This window comes from Lissotriton helveticus, chromosome 3_1 (assembly GCF_964261635.1).
Source record: "Lissotriton helveticus chromosome 3_1, aLisHel1.1, whole genome shotgun sequence".
Lineage (NCBI taxonomy): Eukaryota > Metazoa > Chordata > Amphibia > Caudata > Salamandridae > Lissotriton > Lissotriton helveticus.
In genome coordinates, this window is record NC_136061.1 from 420,412,439 (window position 1) to 420,426,415 (window position 13,977).

The window sequence follows — 13,977 nt, forward strand, 5'->3', positions numbered from 1 at the left end:
ACCCCGACACCGCTGACCTTTGTGCACGCTGTAGATCCTTACATGCAGATTTTTATCATATGATGTGCGACTGTGGGGAAGCATCACAATTTAGTATCTCTTTATTTAATGACATTGCAGGCACCTGTCTCCAAGTGACTCTGAGTGAAGCTTTGTTTGTTGGGTAAGTTACCTAGAACTAAGGATAATAAACAGACTTGTAATTTCATAGATTTAGCGCCTTTTATTTGGTAAGTGTATGATTTCGATGAAATGGAAGGCAGGCGTGTGGGTTTCCCCAGGTTTACAGGCTCGTTGCAGGATGTACATAACAGCACCAGAGTTGAGCTCGCAACAATAATACTGCAGCATAGGGTGGTGGCACCGCTCATACCGCGTGGGGACTGGGAATTAGAAATGGTTAAAATGCATGCCAAGTCTGATGAGTTTCGCAATGCTGTTATGGCTATATTATGACAAATGATGGGGAATGAATACTGGATATTGGGAACGTCCTTGTCATTCTGGGATAGTATGTAACTGATCCTTCATCTTTCTGTGCTCATCAAAGTTAAAGTGAATTATTAGAAAATGTACGATTGTCTGTTGAAAATCAGATAAAGAAGTATGGAAAAATGAGTGATCACCTCAGAAAACATCAACATTTGTACCCAAATCATTGTTTGTACGGTCACCCTATAAGAGAGCTATGCTGGAGTAGTAAGGACCAGAGAGTTGTTACTCTACTCTTGTACTGTGCACAGCCAGGACCCTGACTCTGCTTTTCTTGGAACCTGGCCTGCAGCTTTACACGTCTCAAGAGCTCTGCAGGTCCACTGGGACTGACAATGAATCCTTCAGTTGTTTTACCATTGCCAGGGACAGTAATTTAGAATAGACATAGTTGCCGTTCTGACACAGCAAGCACAGGTTGTTTGCCTCCTGCTGCTGTTTTGGGCAAGTGAGGCCAGCCTTGGAGGCTGCAGGTGGGTGTAATTGGCTGGAGAACTCCTATATGGTGTAGGATTAGGTGTTAAGGGAATCTTCAGGTTGTAGGCATGTTTTGCCTTTGGTGGCTCGATGTCAGTGGCTGCTTTGCTGCCATGGTATACATGTGACTATGTCCAGCAGACCTGCAGCTATTAGCCATAAAACACAACATAAAGACTTCTCCCTGATTAACGTAAAGGCCTGCAGGGTCCTACTGCCTCTATATTTTGGATACGGGCATCACTTTTGCACTTTTCTGATACTGAAATCTTTACCATTTACTACGTTATTGCACTGGTGTGAGTTCACGTTGCATGCCTTCTAGGGTACAACTTCTGATTCACCTTACCCTGATGGTTAGGATAGGCCCATCATGAGCAAATATTGCTTGTGTGACCAGCAGTGGTAAATCATAGGGTCTTCAAATCTAATTCATTGTAAGAAAATCTACTGGGGGTAGACTGGTCCACAACGGTAACATTATCTCAGCAGGCACATCAATTGAATCTGATTTTGCAGCTGAAAGAGGGGGCTGTCATAGATCTAAAAATAGTTCACAGGAAAACCTTGGAACCAAAATGGGCATAGGGAATAAATAATCTGGTACAAGGCTAGGAGCCTTGCTTAGAGAATAATTTCCAGAAGCAATGAAAACATATGGCAGATTTGGTCTAAGGACAATCAGCGAACCTTGCCTTTTATGAAATAGACAGTGTGAAGTTAAACACCATAGAAACAAGTAAGCATCAGAATTATATAAATGAAAAACGTAGTGGCCAACATTGCTCTCTACTATGTATTGATTAGGCGAAGGTGCAACATTCCTGCTAGTGGGCATGGGGAAGTAATTACCAATTGTTTCGTAAAGCTATGAACTTTTATTATCTGTCTATTTATATGTACAAACATATTTTGCAGTATGTTTTATCACAATGAAGGTTTTATTGGCCAGAAGCCCAAAATTAACTTACGTTGGTTGATCAGTTGAAATAAGTCGTGCAGCACATGCTGAAATGTCCAGACAGCAATGTACAAACTAACCATCAACAAGGAGCCATTACTAAAGAGGAGTGCTACGTAAAAGCCACATAAGATTACTATAATGCTGTTGTGATAATTAGATAAAGGAGGAATATACTGGTTTGTGACCGGAAAATGAAAGGGTCAAGATCTTGATGGATTCTTCTGAAATTTGTTGTTTATGAACTTGCACTGTGACAAGAACAAGAAGAAGCAACCACTGGGCTGACTCAGTCATGACTACAGCAGCAGTTGTGTGAGACCTGATGTTAAGAGAAAAGATGTAGTTGCTGGACTGAATCTTTCAAAATATGGTTCAAGCCACATGGTTGATGGCAGGGAGTTTCATGTTGGTACTGTTTGTCCAAAGAGACTGACTCCTACCCTTAGAAGAGGGGTAGAAAGAGACCACACATAGATTGGCCTTGCCTTTCCTAATGGTGTTGGACATAAACAAAACTAAATTGGGCACAGGGTTAATTGCAAATTATTATTTAATAAAGAAATGCTAAGTGCTTTCCCCCCCAAATTATTGTATGTTTCTACATACGTCTTTATAGCGATGAAAATGTGTTTGTCTTCAATTCTTTTACATGACAGTCCACATTAAGTCATATTTGTTTGCTGTGTTCCATAGAATTCGACCTAGGACGATTACAGCTCTCTAAAGAAAAGGTGAATGATGTACAGCTTCCAAAATGGGCTCGGTCACCAGAGGATTTCATCTATAAGCACAGAAAAGCTCTGGTAAGCTCTTTCAACGTTGGTCCTTTGTTTAACAAGCAAGTGAGTTCAATTGTATTGCTTCTTGCCAGGACAACTAAGCAATACACTATATCAAAAAAGAGCAAACACTTTTTGCCATTTAGGACTTGGGTATTGATTTAGGACTTAGGTATATATTTATGCAGTTAGGGTATCACGCTGAATAAAACTGAAAGGTGATGGTTGTAATGCCTGCAGAAGTCATGGTATTCTTTCTGACCTCATTCCAATCAATAATTTCACACCCACTTTGTCAGTTCAGAGACAGACTACCCATGTGCAAATCAACCTTGGCCTCCTCCAATAGAAACAGCCAGCCTAGTTGCCATACCGGGTCCTCTCTGAAGAAAAATACAAGCATCCCTATAGTGATTTCAGCTTTTTTATTTCTTCTCAGTGAGGATGAGCCTGAGTTCTGTGGCACAGTGTGCATGAGACACACATCCAGGCACAGCTGTCACGCTTAGGTCATCGCGCTAATGAAAATAGAAAGATGATGCGCTGAATGCTTGCAAAAGTCTTAGCCATTAGTAGTTGTTCAGGCTCCATCCAAGTCCTTCTTTTTAGGTCGAGCCTAGAGCAGCGCATGCGCTGCTTGTTAGGTCGAGCCTAGAGCAGCGCATGTGCTTCTTGTTCAACTTTTAGTAAGGGGGTTTTCAAAGTGCTACCCACAGGCTTTTTCCGGCCACCAGCTTGCTGTTATGCGCACAAGCGTGCTCTACGTGCACAGCTCCCATCTGGCTTTCTACAGCGCGTGAATCCCCTCTCCTACCCCCTCCCACTCCCTCCTCGTCAGCTTAATTTTTTTCGAGCGCTGATATTGACAGACTTTGTGTGTTTCCCGTACTACAAGGCAAGCGCACACACGCACAGCTGCCATCTGGCTTTCTACAGCACGTGAATCCCCTCCCACTCCCTCCTCGTCAGCTTCATTTTTTTTTGAAGCGCTGATATTGAGAGAATTTGTGTGTTTCCCGTACTTCAAGGCAAGCGCGCACACGTATATTTTTTGTATTTGCTAATAATTGCGTCGATTTATTTGTAATTCCCATACTTAAAGGCAAGTGCACACGTATAATTTTTTTTCTTGTTAATATAAAGTATTTGCTAATAATTGCATATGTTGAGCCAACAACAAGGCTCGAACACTGGTCCTCAGCTCCCAAGTCAGCAGCTCTCACCGCTGAACCATAACCTCTCCCTCCGAGAGCAGCATTCATTTTAAATGCTTGTTCATTCGTGGTTTCTCTTCAGACACGTCAGGTGGCTGCTCTCAGTGTTAGGGCGTTGTTCGCCTGCCCGTTTTGCTACAGCATCTGCATTTGAAAGCTCCAGCTTACCTCTCAGTACCTCATTTAACCCATGATTTACCATCATGGGGTACAAAAAGAACGGAAAATGCTGACCTTTGTTTGTTTTTTTTGTTGTTTTTTTTTTGCATTTTACAAATCTTCCAGGCACTGGTATTACATATCAATCCATCCGCTAGTCCTCAGTTTTTAACTCTTCAGCATATTGCATTTTGGGACTTGTAGTTTTGTGTAACAGTGTCCTTATGGGCACAAAAATCACAAACTGCAAAGAGCTGTCTGCTAAAATGTTGAATGTGTCATACATGTGCTTACACGTAAAACCAAAAATACATTCCGCACGCATTTCTTGTGTGGGCTCTTTCATCTAAGTCATTCATTAAAACAAGCTTTGGCAATACAAACTATTTTGTCTTTTGTGTTTTGGAAAGGTTTTTACCAAACTTTACAACAAAGGTACAGCATATACTTCAGCAGCACAGCCTACCCTTACACAAAAAATAAGAGGTGACAATAGCAGAAGAAACACTACACAATTCTCTCATACATCAAGTACAATATAGGTACCTAACACATTATAGATGAAGTGAGAGGAGATACAGGACTGGTGTATGCTCTTCATAAAAATATAAGAAGTACAAAATGCCTGGAGAAAACCGCAAAACATTTTATGGAATTACTATACATTAATGTACTCGTATAACATGATGACCCCTGACCTGCCTAGCATGGCATGCTTCATCAGGGAGCCTTCTCGTCTGGCACTTGGAAGCATCCAACAGTACTACTGTTCACTGCTTGTACCATTATCTGGTTATGGACTTCATAGTGTGGGTGAGATGATCTCTTATACTGCATTTATTTTCCTTGTAAAACTGTCATCCCATACTAAAATAGTGTGTGTGAGCTAAGATTGTTTAAATGGTGTCTCCTCTTCACAAGATTGAAAACAGGCATATTCAGCAACGAATCCTACCGCTCTCTTCTCTTAACACATTCCAGCTACAGATCTCTCGCAACAAATATTGTGAAATTGCCTCTGGTTCATGGGGGCTTGTTATGCAAGTACATTCAGTATATCTTTTGCTTTTCCATAAGATGATGCAAAATCAGTTGAAACACCCTTCATAGAACAGGTACACCTTAAGTAGAAATAATTCAGGTTTCCTTCCTTTAGAGGACAGGAAAAGCTTGGGCAGCAACAACACAAGCTTTTCCCTTCTCCAGACAGCTGCATATCAGGCAGCAGTAGTGCAGTATTTGCTACTGCCATGCTTTGCTTGTTCTTTGTGGAAGCAAAGCAAGCTTCCTTCTCACTGTAAGCAGTAAGTGAAATCTTCTTTTCCCCTCAGAATAGATTTAGGAGGGCAGACAAGTACAAGCTTTCATCGCTCACAAAACATGTACAGTTGAGGCATAAATAATATTGGTGACACTTCAATCTCTGACGTGAGTGCTTACTTTGTTGAAAGGAATGTATAGGTGGATGATTAGTGTTAGATCTCGCACATTCCCTCATTCTCACTTTGGTGAGATTCACTTTCAGTATCCTAAAAGTCCTGCTCCTATCATAGAGGACCTGCTGTTTATGTATATTCTTTGGTTTTCCACTTTTTAGAAATTGCAGTTACCTACTACTATGCCATTGCAATTCTTTGTTTGTTTGGTTTTTTGAGGGGGAGGGGGCAGCAGCCCCGCATTAGCCTAAATAACTCTGTTCGTCACCCCAGGCATGCGCAATGTTAGGCTTGGCCACAATTGCTGCCTTTGTCAGCCAGATCCTTTATATCTCGGACAGAACTCTTCCCCTAATACATTTAAAAGAAGTAGTTTAGCATCCGGGAGACCCCATGTCCAAGCACACTGGTCATTATCTGCAGCACTCCCACCCAGTAGAGCTGTAATGATGGGCACGTCCAGAGGATATGAAAACAAGCATTGGCATAGCCAATAGGTCTCGCCTTTGTGACCTTACAAGTATTTAGTTATGCAGCACAATATCCTTACTGCATTAACATTAACTGTTGCATGGCTAAACAATTATAAGGTCCCAAAGGCGAGACCTATTGGCTATGCCAATGCTTGTTTCACATACTATTCCGCTTTAGACAGAGACCAGCCATATGCCAACAGCTGTGGCCCTGCCCAAGAGGAACAGTTCAGCTTAAACTGCCAGGTAAGGTTCCCTCTGAACATGCGTATCACTGACTGGCTTCAACCTTCTTATGCTTCAGTAGTGAGTTTCCAGGGAAAAATCGTGCCATGCACGCAACTGGTCGGCTATGAAGCGTCCAAGGGGCAGTCCTTAAAGTGGGATAGCGTAGTAATAGGGTTGCACCTGTCTTGTCAGTTGAGTGGTTCTGGTGAGGCACTTCCAGGCCACCCAAACATGTAGGGACCAGGAGCAGTGTAGTTTTATTGTAGGGTAAAGCAGCTGGTAAAGAATATCATAGAGAAGACCTGTTGTGTAGTACCTATGAATCAAGATAGGATCTGCACGTTTAGACAACATTAACTGTGGGAGTTTTGTCCAGACTGATTCCATACACCCCCACCTGATATGTTCGCCTGTATACCAGCTAGCTCCCAGTATCCCTATGAACCCCACTTACCAAGGAGAGAATAGTTTCTGGCAACTATCGAACATGACAACCCTGACCCCTCGGGGATCGTGCAAACAGTACAGTACTTTTCGCTTAGTCACTCGTGCTAACTTTGTCTCAGAGAGATACACAATAAACTATCGGGACGTTTTCAATAAGCATTTATTGAGCCAGCATCATTGTAGTGTACAATATGTGTGCTGCAACTACCATGAGTCCGAAACGCATAAAAACGGTTAAAAGCACCAGAAGAGTAAATGGATGGTAGGTTCTACCATAGTGCTAAAACAATTGAGTACATGTAAGTATATATACACATGACAGTAACATGCGTACTCCTACAATGCTAACCCTAACTAGATGTACCTAAATGTACCTAGCATGTATGTAAGTGTATAGCCAAGAATCCCCCTAGGATGTAGCCAACCCCATTACCTGAAGTGAGAAACTGTTGGGCCCTGTCTTCGTCCCGGGATGGACATCCCGCGAGGGATGTCAGACCACTGCGTGCTGGAGTGTCTGCATTCAGGAGCTTCAATATCTCGTGTCAGCATGGAAGTCTTTCTCCTCTGCCTGCCCCAGCAATGATATGGCGTTTATGTACCCAAAAAGGTACTCTCAGGGGTTCTACCTTGCTTTGTCATATTGGTCGAGGATGACGAAAGGGATGACCCTTAGACATAGTTATTATGCAGAAGATGGTAGTCCTGATGTGATTCTGAGAATCCTCATGCATAATAAATGAGGCTAGTTTTCGGAGAAAACCACATGACATTTATGCAGCATCTAACTAGGCAAAAGCTCAGTACCAAAACAGTTATGTAGTATATTGGTAGGAAAATGTAGTTGAAAGGTTGGGTTACTTCCTAAGCCTATATTGTGGTACATTTCCGAATCATAACGGGGCTAACCTCATATAAGGTTTTTGCCACTAATTAATAAATCAATCAAATGGTATTTATAGAGCGCTACTTATCACCTGTGAGGGTATCCAGGTGCGAGTGCAGGGGCGGTGCTGCTTCTCCGGCCATTCTGTTGCATCGCCAGGTTTTCAGCTTCTTCCTGAAGGGTAGGGGCTGAATGGAGTTGTAGAGGGAGGTCGTTCCAGTGTTTTAAGGCCACATGGGAGAAGGCACAGCCGGAGCTACTGCAGATGAGTGTGGACAAGGTAGAGGGACGGGGATCGTAGTTGTCTGGAGGGTTGGGGGAAGTTTACTCTGTGGTTGAGGTACCATGGGCCCGTGTTGTGTAGGGCTTTGTAAGTTTGGGTGAGGAGTTTCAACTGGCACTGCCTGTTAACAGGAAGCCAATGCAGCGCTTTGAGGTGGGATGTTATGTGGGTGCATCTCGGGTGGTCATGGACAAGCCTTGCTTCTGCATTCTGTGTGGTCTGGAGTCTGTTTAGTAGTTGGGCGGTAATCCCTAAGTATAGGGTGTTGCAATAGTTCAGGCGGCTGGTGACAAGGGCTTGGGTGATGGTGCTTCTGGTGTCGGTGAGAAGCATGTGGAGGATATGGTAGCATGCCGAAAGAGACTGTGTTTACCTGTTTTCTCATTGAGAGCTTGCTGTTGAGGACGATGCCTACGTTTTTAACATGTTCTGTGGGGGGGGGGATGATTTCGGTTGGCCACCAGGTGTTGTAGAGGTGGTGCTTCCGAAGAGGAGTGCCTCAGTTTTGTCATGGTTGATCTTGAGGCACTTGCTTTGCATCCAGCTGGCGACGCTGGTCAGTCATCTGTGAAAGTTGGCTTTGGTGTTGGTGGGGTCTGAGGATAGGGACAGGATGAGTTGAGTGTCATCCACGTGGGATATGATGTTCATGTTGTGTGATGTGACAGGGGGCTAGCGGGGCCATGTAGGTGTTGAAGCGAGTGGGGCTTAAAGATGATCCTTTGGGAACGTCATAGACTATGTCCTTGGGTGCCGAGGAGTATGGTGGGAGGCGAATGCTCTGGGTTCTTCCTGTGAAGAAGGAAGCTATCCATTTGAGGGCTTTCTCTTGGATACCTATCTGTAGAGGCTGTGTATGAGGGTGTAGTGGGACACAGTCTCGAATGATGCGAAGAGATTGAGAAAGATAAGGGCAGCGGTCTCTCCCTTGTCCATGAGGGCTCTGATGTTGCCTGTGACCTCGATAAGGGCTGATTCCGTGCTGTGGTTAGTGCGGAATCCTGACTGGGAGAGTTCCAGGAGGTTTTTGGGTTCCGTATGGTTGGAAAGTTGCTAGTTTATAGCTTTTTCCAGGATTTGGCTGGAAAGGGGAGTAGGGAAATTGGTCAGTAGTTTTTTAGATCTTTCAGGTCTGCAGAGGTTTTTTTCGTTAAGGAGAGGTTTGACCTCTGCGTGCTTCCAGACTGCTGAAAAGTATGCGGAGATGGGAGCGTTGAGGATGGTGGTGAGCTCTTGGCTGATAGGGTTGGTTTCCTTGTTGAACATATGTTGATGGCAGGGGTCCCTGGGTGCACATGATGGTGGTGGTGGTATGCGTTGGAACAATGCCCCATGTAGTGATTGTTGCTGGGTTGTGGACCTTGTTGGAGGGGAGAGTGTTGATGCTGTCTAGGGTTGGTTGGGTGTGAAAGTGTTCGTATATGTTTGCAATTTTGTTGTGGAAGAGTTCTGTAAGGGAGTCGCAGAGGTCCTGGGAGGGGGTGATAGTGTTCTCTGTTGCCGTGGGGTTGGTGAACTTGAAGATACAGAAGAGTACCTTGCTACGGGTGGAGCTGGCTTCAAGGCGGGTGTTGAGAGAGTCTTTCTTTGCGTTCTTTAGTTGAGTGTGGTAGTTGTTTAAAGCTAGTTTGACTTTTTCCCTGTTGGAGGGAGTCTTGCTAGTGCATCAGATCCTTTTCAATTTTTGCAGTTGCTTTTTGAGATTACGAGGTCGTCTTTGAACCAGTTGGTGTGGTGATGGGGGGAGCATGTTATGTTTGGTAGTGCGACTATGTCGGCGCAGTTGTAAATCCAGATGTTGAAGTTTTTTTATGTCTGCATCTGAGTTGGGGGAAGAGTGCGGTGGTGATGAGTTGAGGGTGTGAGTCCTTACTGCAGTTCATGTAGGGAGTGCTAGAGCGGTTTTTAGGAGGGCTGGTCATGGTGGATACGTAGAAGTGTAATATTGAGTGGCCTAATCAGGTGACTTCGCTGGCGCGGCTGTATCTGACTTTGTTACTGGCCCAGAATATGGGATACAGTGTGTGTACAGCGATGTGTGTGGGGTCTGTGACTAGCTGGGAGAGTTCGAGTATGTTCATGGCAATGTTTACTAACCACCGGGATTCCCACTGGAGCTGTGCTGCAAGGTAATAGGACTCAAATGATGGCAGCTGGTGCTTAGCGAGGGCTACTCGCCACCATTGACCGTCCCAGAGCAGGTCTCTCAGTATCTGTTCAAGATCCTGAAAGAACTTAGGATGGAGGCACACCAGCTAGTTGGCGAAATAATATAAGAGACAGGGAAGGACGATCACTTTTGCAAGAGCGTTTATGCCTGCGAGCGGTAGGAGATGCCACAATTATGTTTGGGATTTAAAACCCATTATACGTTGCCTTCAAACAAGTCCTGCTGCGAGTAGTATAACTTGACTACCTTAATACCGAGGTAGCGGACCGCCACTGACACCCAATCCAGTGGCTTGCCACCCAGACATATGGCCCGAGGTGCCATGTCTTGCTGGAATGGGAAGAAGTACAACTTCCTCTAATTCACACAAAGGCCTGCGTCCTCCTCAAAGTCCCGGAAAGTTTCGGAGATCGACTAAATATCTGCCGCTGTGTCCCAAAGGTACAGCCACAAATCGTGTGTGTACACTGACAGAGCATGGGTAGTCCCATCGAAGGGGGATGCCTCAGTGCCGCCCTTCTGACCTAGACAAGTTGGTGTTAGTTATGTTGTATATTACATACCATAATAGCACATTTAAGTTTCTTTACATTTTCTTGTTTGTTGAATCAGAGCTCATCTTTAACTGTGTTTATTTTCAGTGACTACACACACACATGTATACATACATTTATATCAATGATATTACTAACAAGGCCATTGGTATAATGTGCACACATTTTAAAAGGTAAACCTATATATCCATTTTTTAACAAAGTTCTGGGGTACATTGAAATACTGCAATTGGAAGCATAAAGCCTTCTAAAAAATTACATTAATCTTTTTTATTCCAATTTTGCCTTGCACTAGTGAAGGAAAAACAAAACACTGGTGTCACTATCAACTTGTGTGTTTGTGTTACTTTGATGTTATATTTTGTATTAGTGAGTACATAAATGTAGTAGGTTTTTGATAATCTAAATTTGAGGCCACTCTCTGCATACCATTCCATACTGTCTTATTGTGGCAAATCGGTAATGAACAAGACTTTATTCATTAACTAAGCAATTTCCGCAACAGATACTCGCCTCAAACTCACAGTAATTACAAAATACACATAATCAGTGGTTTGCTAACATCCTGTTCCTTTCTCTCCAGGAGTCTGACTATGTTTCTGCTCACCTGCATGATTGGATTGATCTGATTTTCGGCTACAAACAGAGAGGGACGGCTGCAGTGGAAGCTCTTAATGTGTTCTATTACTGTAGTTATGAAGGTACTGGCACGGTTAATATTGTGTAGAGGAATACTTTACTCTTTACTCTCACTGTAACATAGGTTCACTTTCACACGTAGAGATTATCCTCATGGTGCCATAGTAGCACTGGTCCAGGATCAGAAGAACAACATTTCCAAAAGAATGATTTAGCGGTAAACACAAATGGGAACATCATTAATTGGAATCAGTAAATGTGTCTCCTTAATTAAAAGCTCAGCCATCCATTATAAAAAACAATTGACAAAAGTCAGTACTAACAGGGCAGTGGTCTGAGAAACGTCCCCTAAATATAAATGATTTGTTACAATTAAATTTGTTATAAAGAACCCTAATCGCAAATTGGTGTATTGGTAATAACCAGTGTACCTGTCTTATAGACCGATTGAACTTTTTGTTGACCAAACTTTATATTTTTAGTTTTTTACAGTTACATTGTTCAAGATAACCTCGTGTATTTGTTGTTTACAGTTTGGAAAGGATAGAGCACAATTCAATCACAAATGACTGAACCATTTTCTATAATATAGAAGATTCATTCAAGTAATAATTGTTCAAGGTTTGCTTATTAAAAGGACTTTAGAGGGTTCTTGGAGCCCAACATGTTGGAAGACACCTTTACCTCAGTCAGCAATGTATGCAAAAAAACACCTTATCAATAGTTTCATTTATTAGGACGTTAATTAATTTTTCACTCTCTCTCCCTCCCCTTCTCAGCCCTTTTTTTGCTGATTGAGAGTGGAATGGGCTGGGCAGTGTTTGTCTGTTCAATGTTAGGACATTGTATTCTAAAACTCCACAAGATATTACAGATCAGCACTGTTGAGTCTTTTCTCTGTGGATGTATATGTTTGAGCTCGACTTGCACAAGTAATCGTTGCATGCACATGTTTGAATTTGGGGGTTTGCTGGGTGTTAGTTTGCTGACCATTAAAAACCTCCCCTCCAATGCAGAACATATTTTGCTTCTAAATCAGTCGAGAGGTGGAAGAATAATAGAGGTAGGGAAGGGTCCATTCCTATTGCCACTTGGAATGTGTAGGGTAAACATGCATAATGCAGTTATGAAACATCAAGTAGTTTTGGGTCCTTACTATCTAGTGCTGTCTCATGTGCCTAAATCTGCTACATGCAGTGCCCGGAAAACATTTTTCAAATCGCAAGCTAAGCTCCTTCTTAGTAGGCTTCTCCCCTCATAGTGCTAGAAAGCCAAACCAGGGTGAAGATGCCCTTTAATTGTGCTTGCGCCAATCCCGGTTTATTCAGACAATATACTTAGAAAATGTATTATTTGTGTTGAAATTCTCTTACCTCTGTTCCTTCATTCTCTTCAGGGGCTGTTGATCTTGATGCCATTGTAGATGAAAAAGAAAGAAAAGCTTTGGAAGGCATGATAAACAATTTTGGACAAACACCCTGTCAACTGTTGAAGGTAATTGTATAGGAGCGAGTGTAGCATTTTAGCAATTCTAGAAATGTGACAGTAGCACAACTTAGGAATGGACTGGGTTGGTAGATAGGTTGATATGGCGGCAAGACAAAATTTGATTAAATATAATTCATAGGTTTTATCATAACATGTGTATCTGCAAAGCGCTTGCTCACCCAAGGGTATCTTGGTGCTGAATAACAGATGTTTATCGTTACCCAACTCAGTGGGACTCGTTTTATCAACCTGAGAAGGATGAAAGTCTAAGTGGATTAGAATCTGTAACCATGAGGTAGAACACAGGCCCCTAACGTGGCTGCATTAGTCCAGTTAGCCACCTGACCCAGCTTTGTGTACTAAGCCACCAAACCCAGTTTTGTACGTAGGGACGAGCCTACGACATTGCACTTGCCATCAGCACTGGTTTGTAGACTTTGGTATCTATGCATGTGAAGTAGTATTTAACCAAACACCTTGGAGCTCTCAGGATTACTGATGGACTTCCCAGCACCACTTCCCCACCCACCACCTCACCCCAAAGTTTACAGGAGGAGGGCATTAGCTTTAAAGGCTGACCATGAAAATGACAGGGAACTAAAAGGCATTTCCAATACCATCTCTCGACAGCACCCTTCATTGTATCATGTCTACCCATGCTTGCCAATGGAGTTGTGTTAATTTTACTGGCTGCGAAACGGTAAGGAAATAACTAATAATTTGTCACGTTACTCTACTTTTTACTGTACTTTTTATCTGAACTCACCCCAAAGTACCCCTTTTACGGTGTTCGAGTGTCACTACTTCATATCTGGAGTGGGAAGACAACAGTTTGTTTCCAGAGACACTGGTCACATCCTTTAGTACGCACACTTGGGGTCAAACACCTCTGATCCACTACTGCTACACTGCTGAGACACAAGCTGCGAGCTGCGAGCGGAGCACGCTGAGACCGAACGCCGAGACCAGCGGTCAGCCCCGAGACGGAGAGGCTATCGCGGGTTGCGGGTTGTGGGTTGTAGGTTCCCCAGAGCTGTGACGCGAGCAGCGAGTGAGCCGCAAGCGAGAACCAGCGGCTAACGGCCAACGCCGGCACCTAGAGCTGTGACGCGAGCAGCGAGTGAGCCGGGAACGCCGAGAACCGGCGACAATCGGCCAACGCCAGCACCGAGACGGAGCGGTTACCGCGGGTCGTGGGTGCTCCACAGCTGTGGAAAGCCACTGCGCGCAGTCGTTTGCGGTGTGAGCAGTGAGCGAGTGAGTGAGCCGCTTCCGCTGCTCCAGGAGC

The 13,977-nt window shown here is 43.7% G+C and overlaps 1 protein-coding gene across 2 annotated transcripts in view; it reads left to right on the forward strand.

Annotated features, from left to right (window-relative positions):
• Positions 1 to 13,977, forward strand: part of NBEAL1 (neurobeachin like 1) — a 1,045,477-nt gene that overhangs the window by 804,976 nt on the left and 226,524 nt on the right. For both annotated transcript variants that reach the window (XM_078680248.1, XM_078680249.1), the window contains 3 exons: positions 2,627 to 2,736; positions 11,146 to 11,263; positions 12,598 to 12,695. In XM_078680248.1, coding sequence (XP_078536374.1) covers positions 2,627 to 2,736; positions 11,146 to 11,263; positions 12,598 to 12,695 — 326 coding nt within the window. The remainder of the gene's footprint in view (positions 1 to 2,626; positions 2,737 to 11,145; positions 11,264 to 12,597; positions 12,696 to 13,977) is intronic.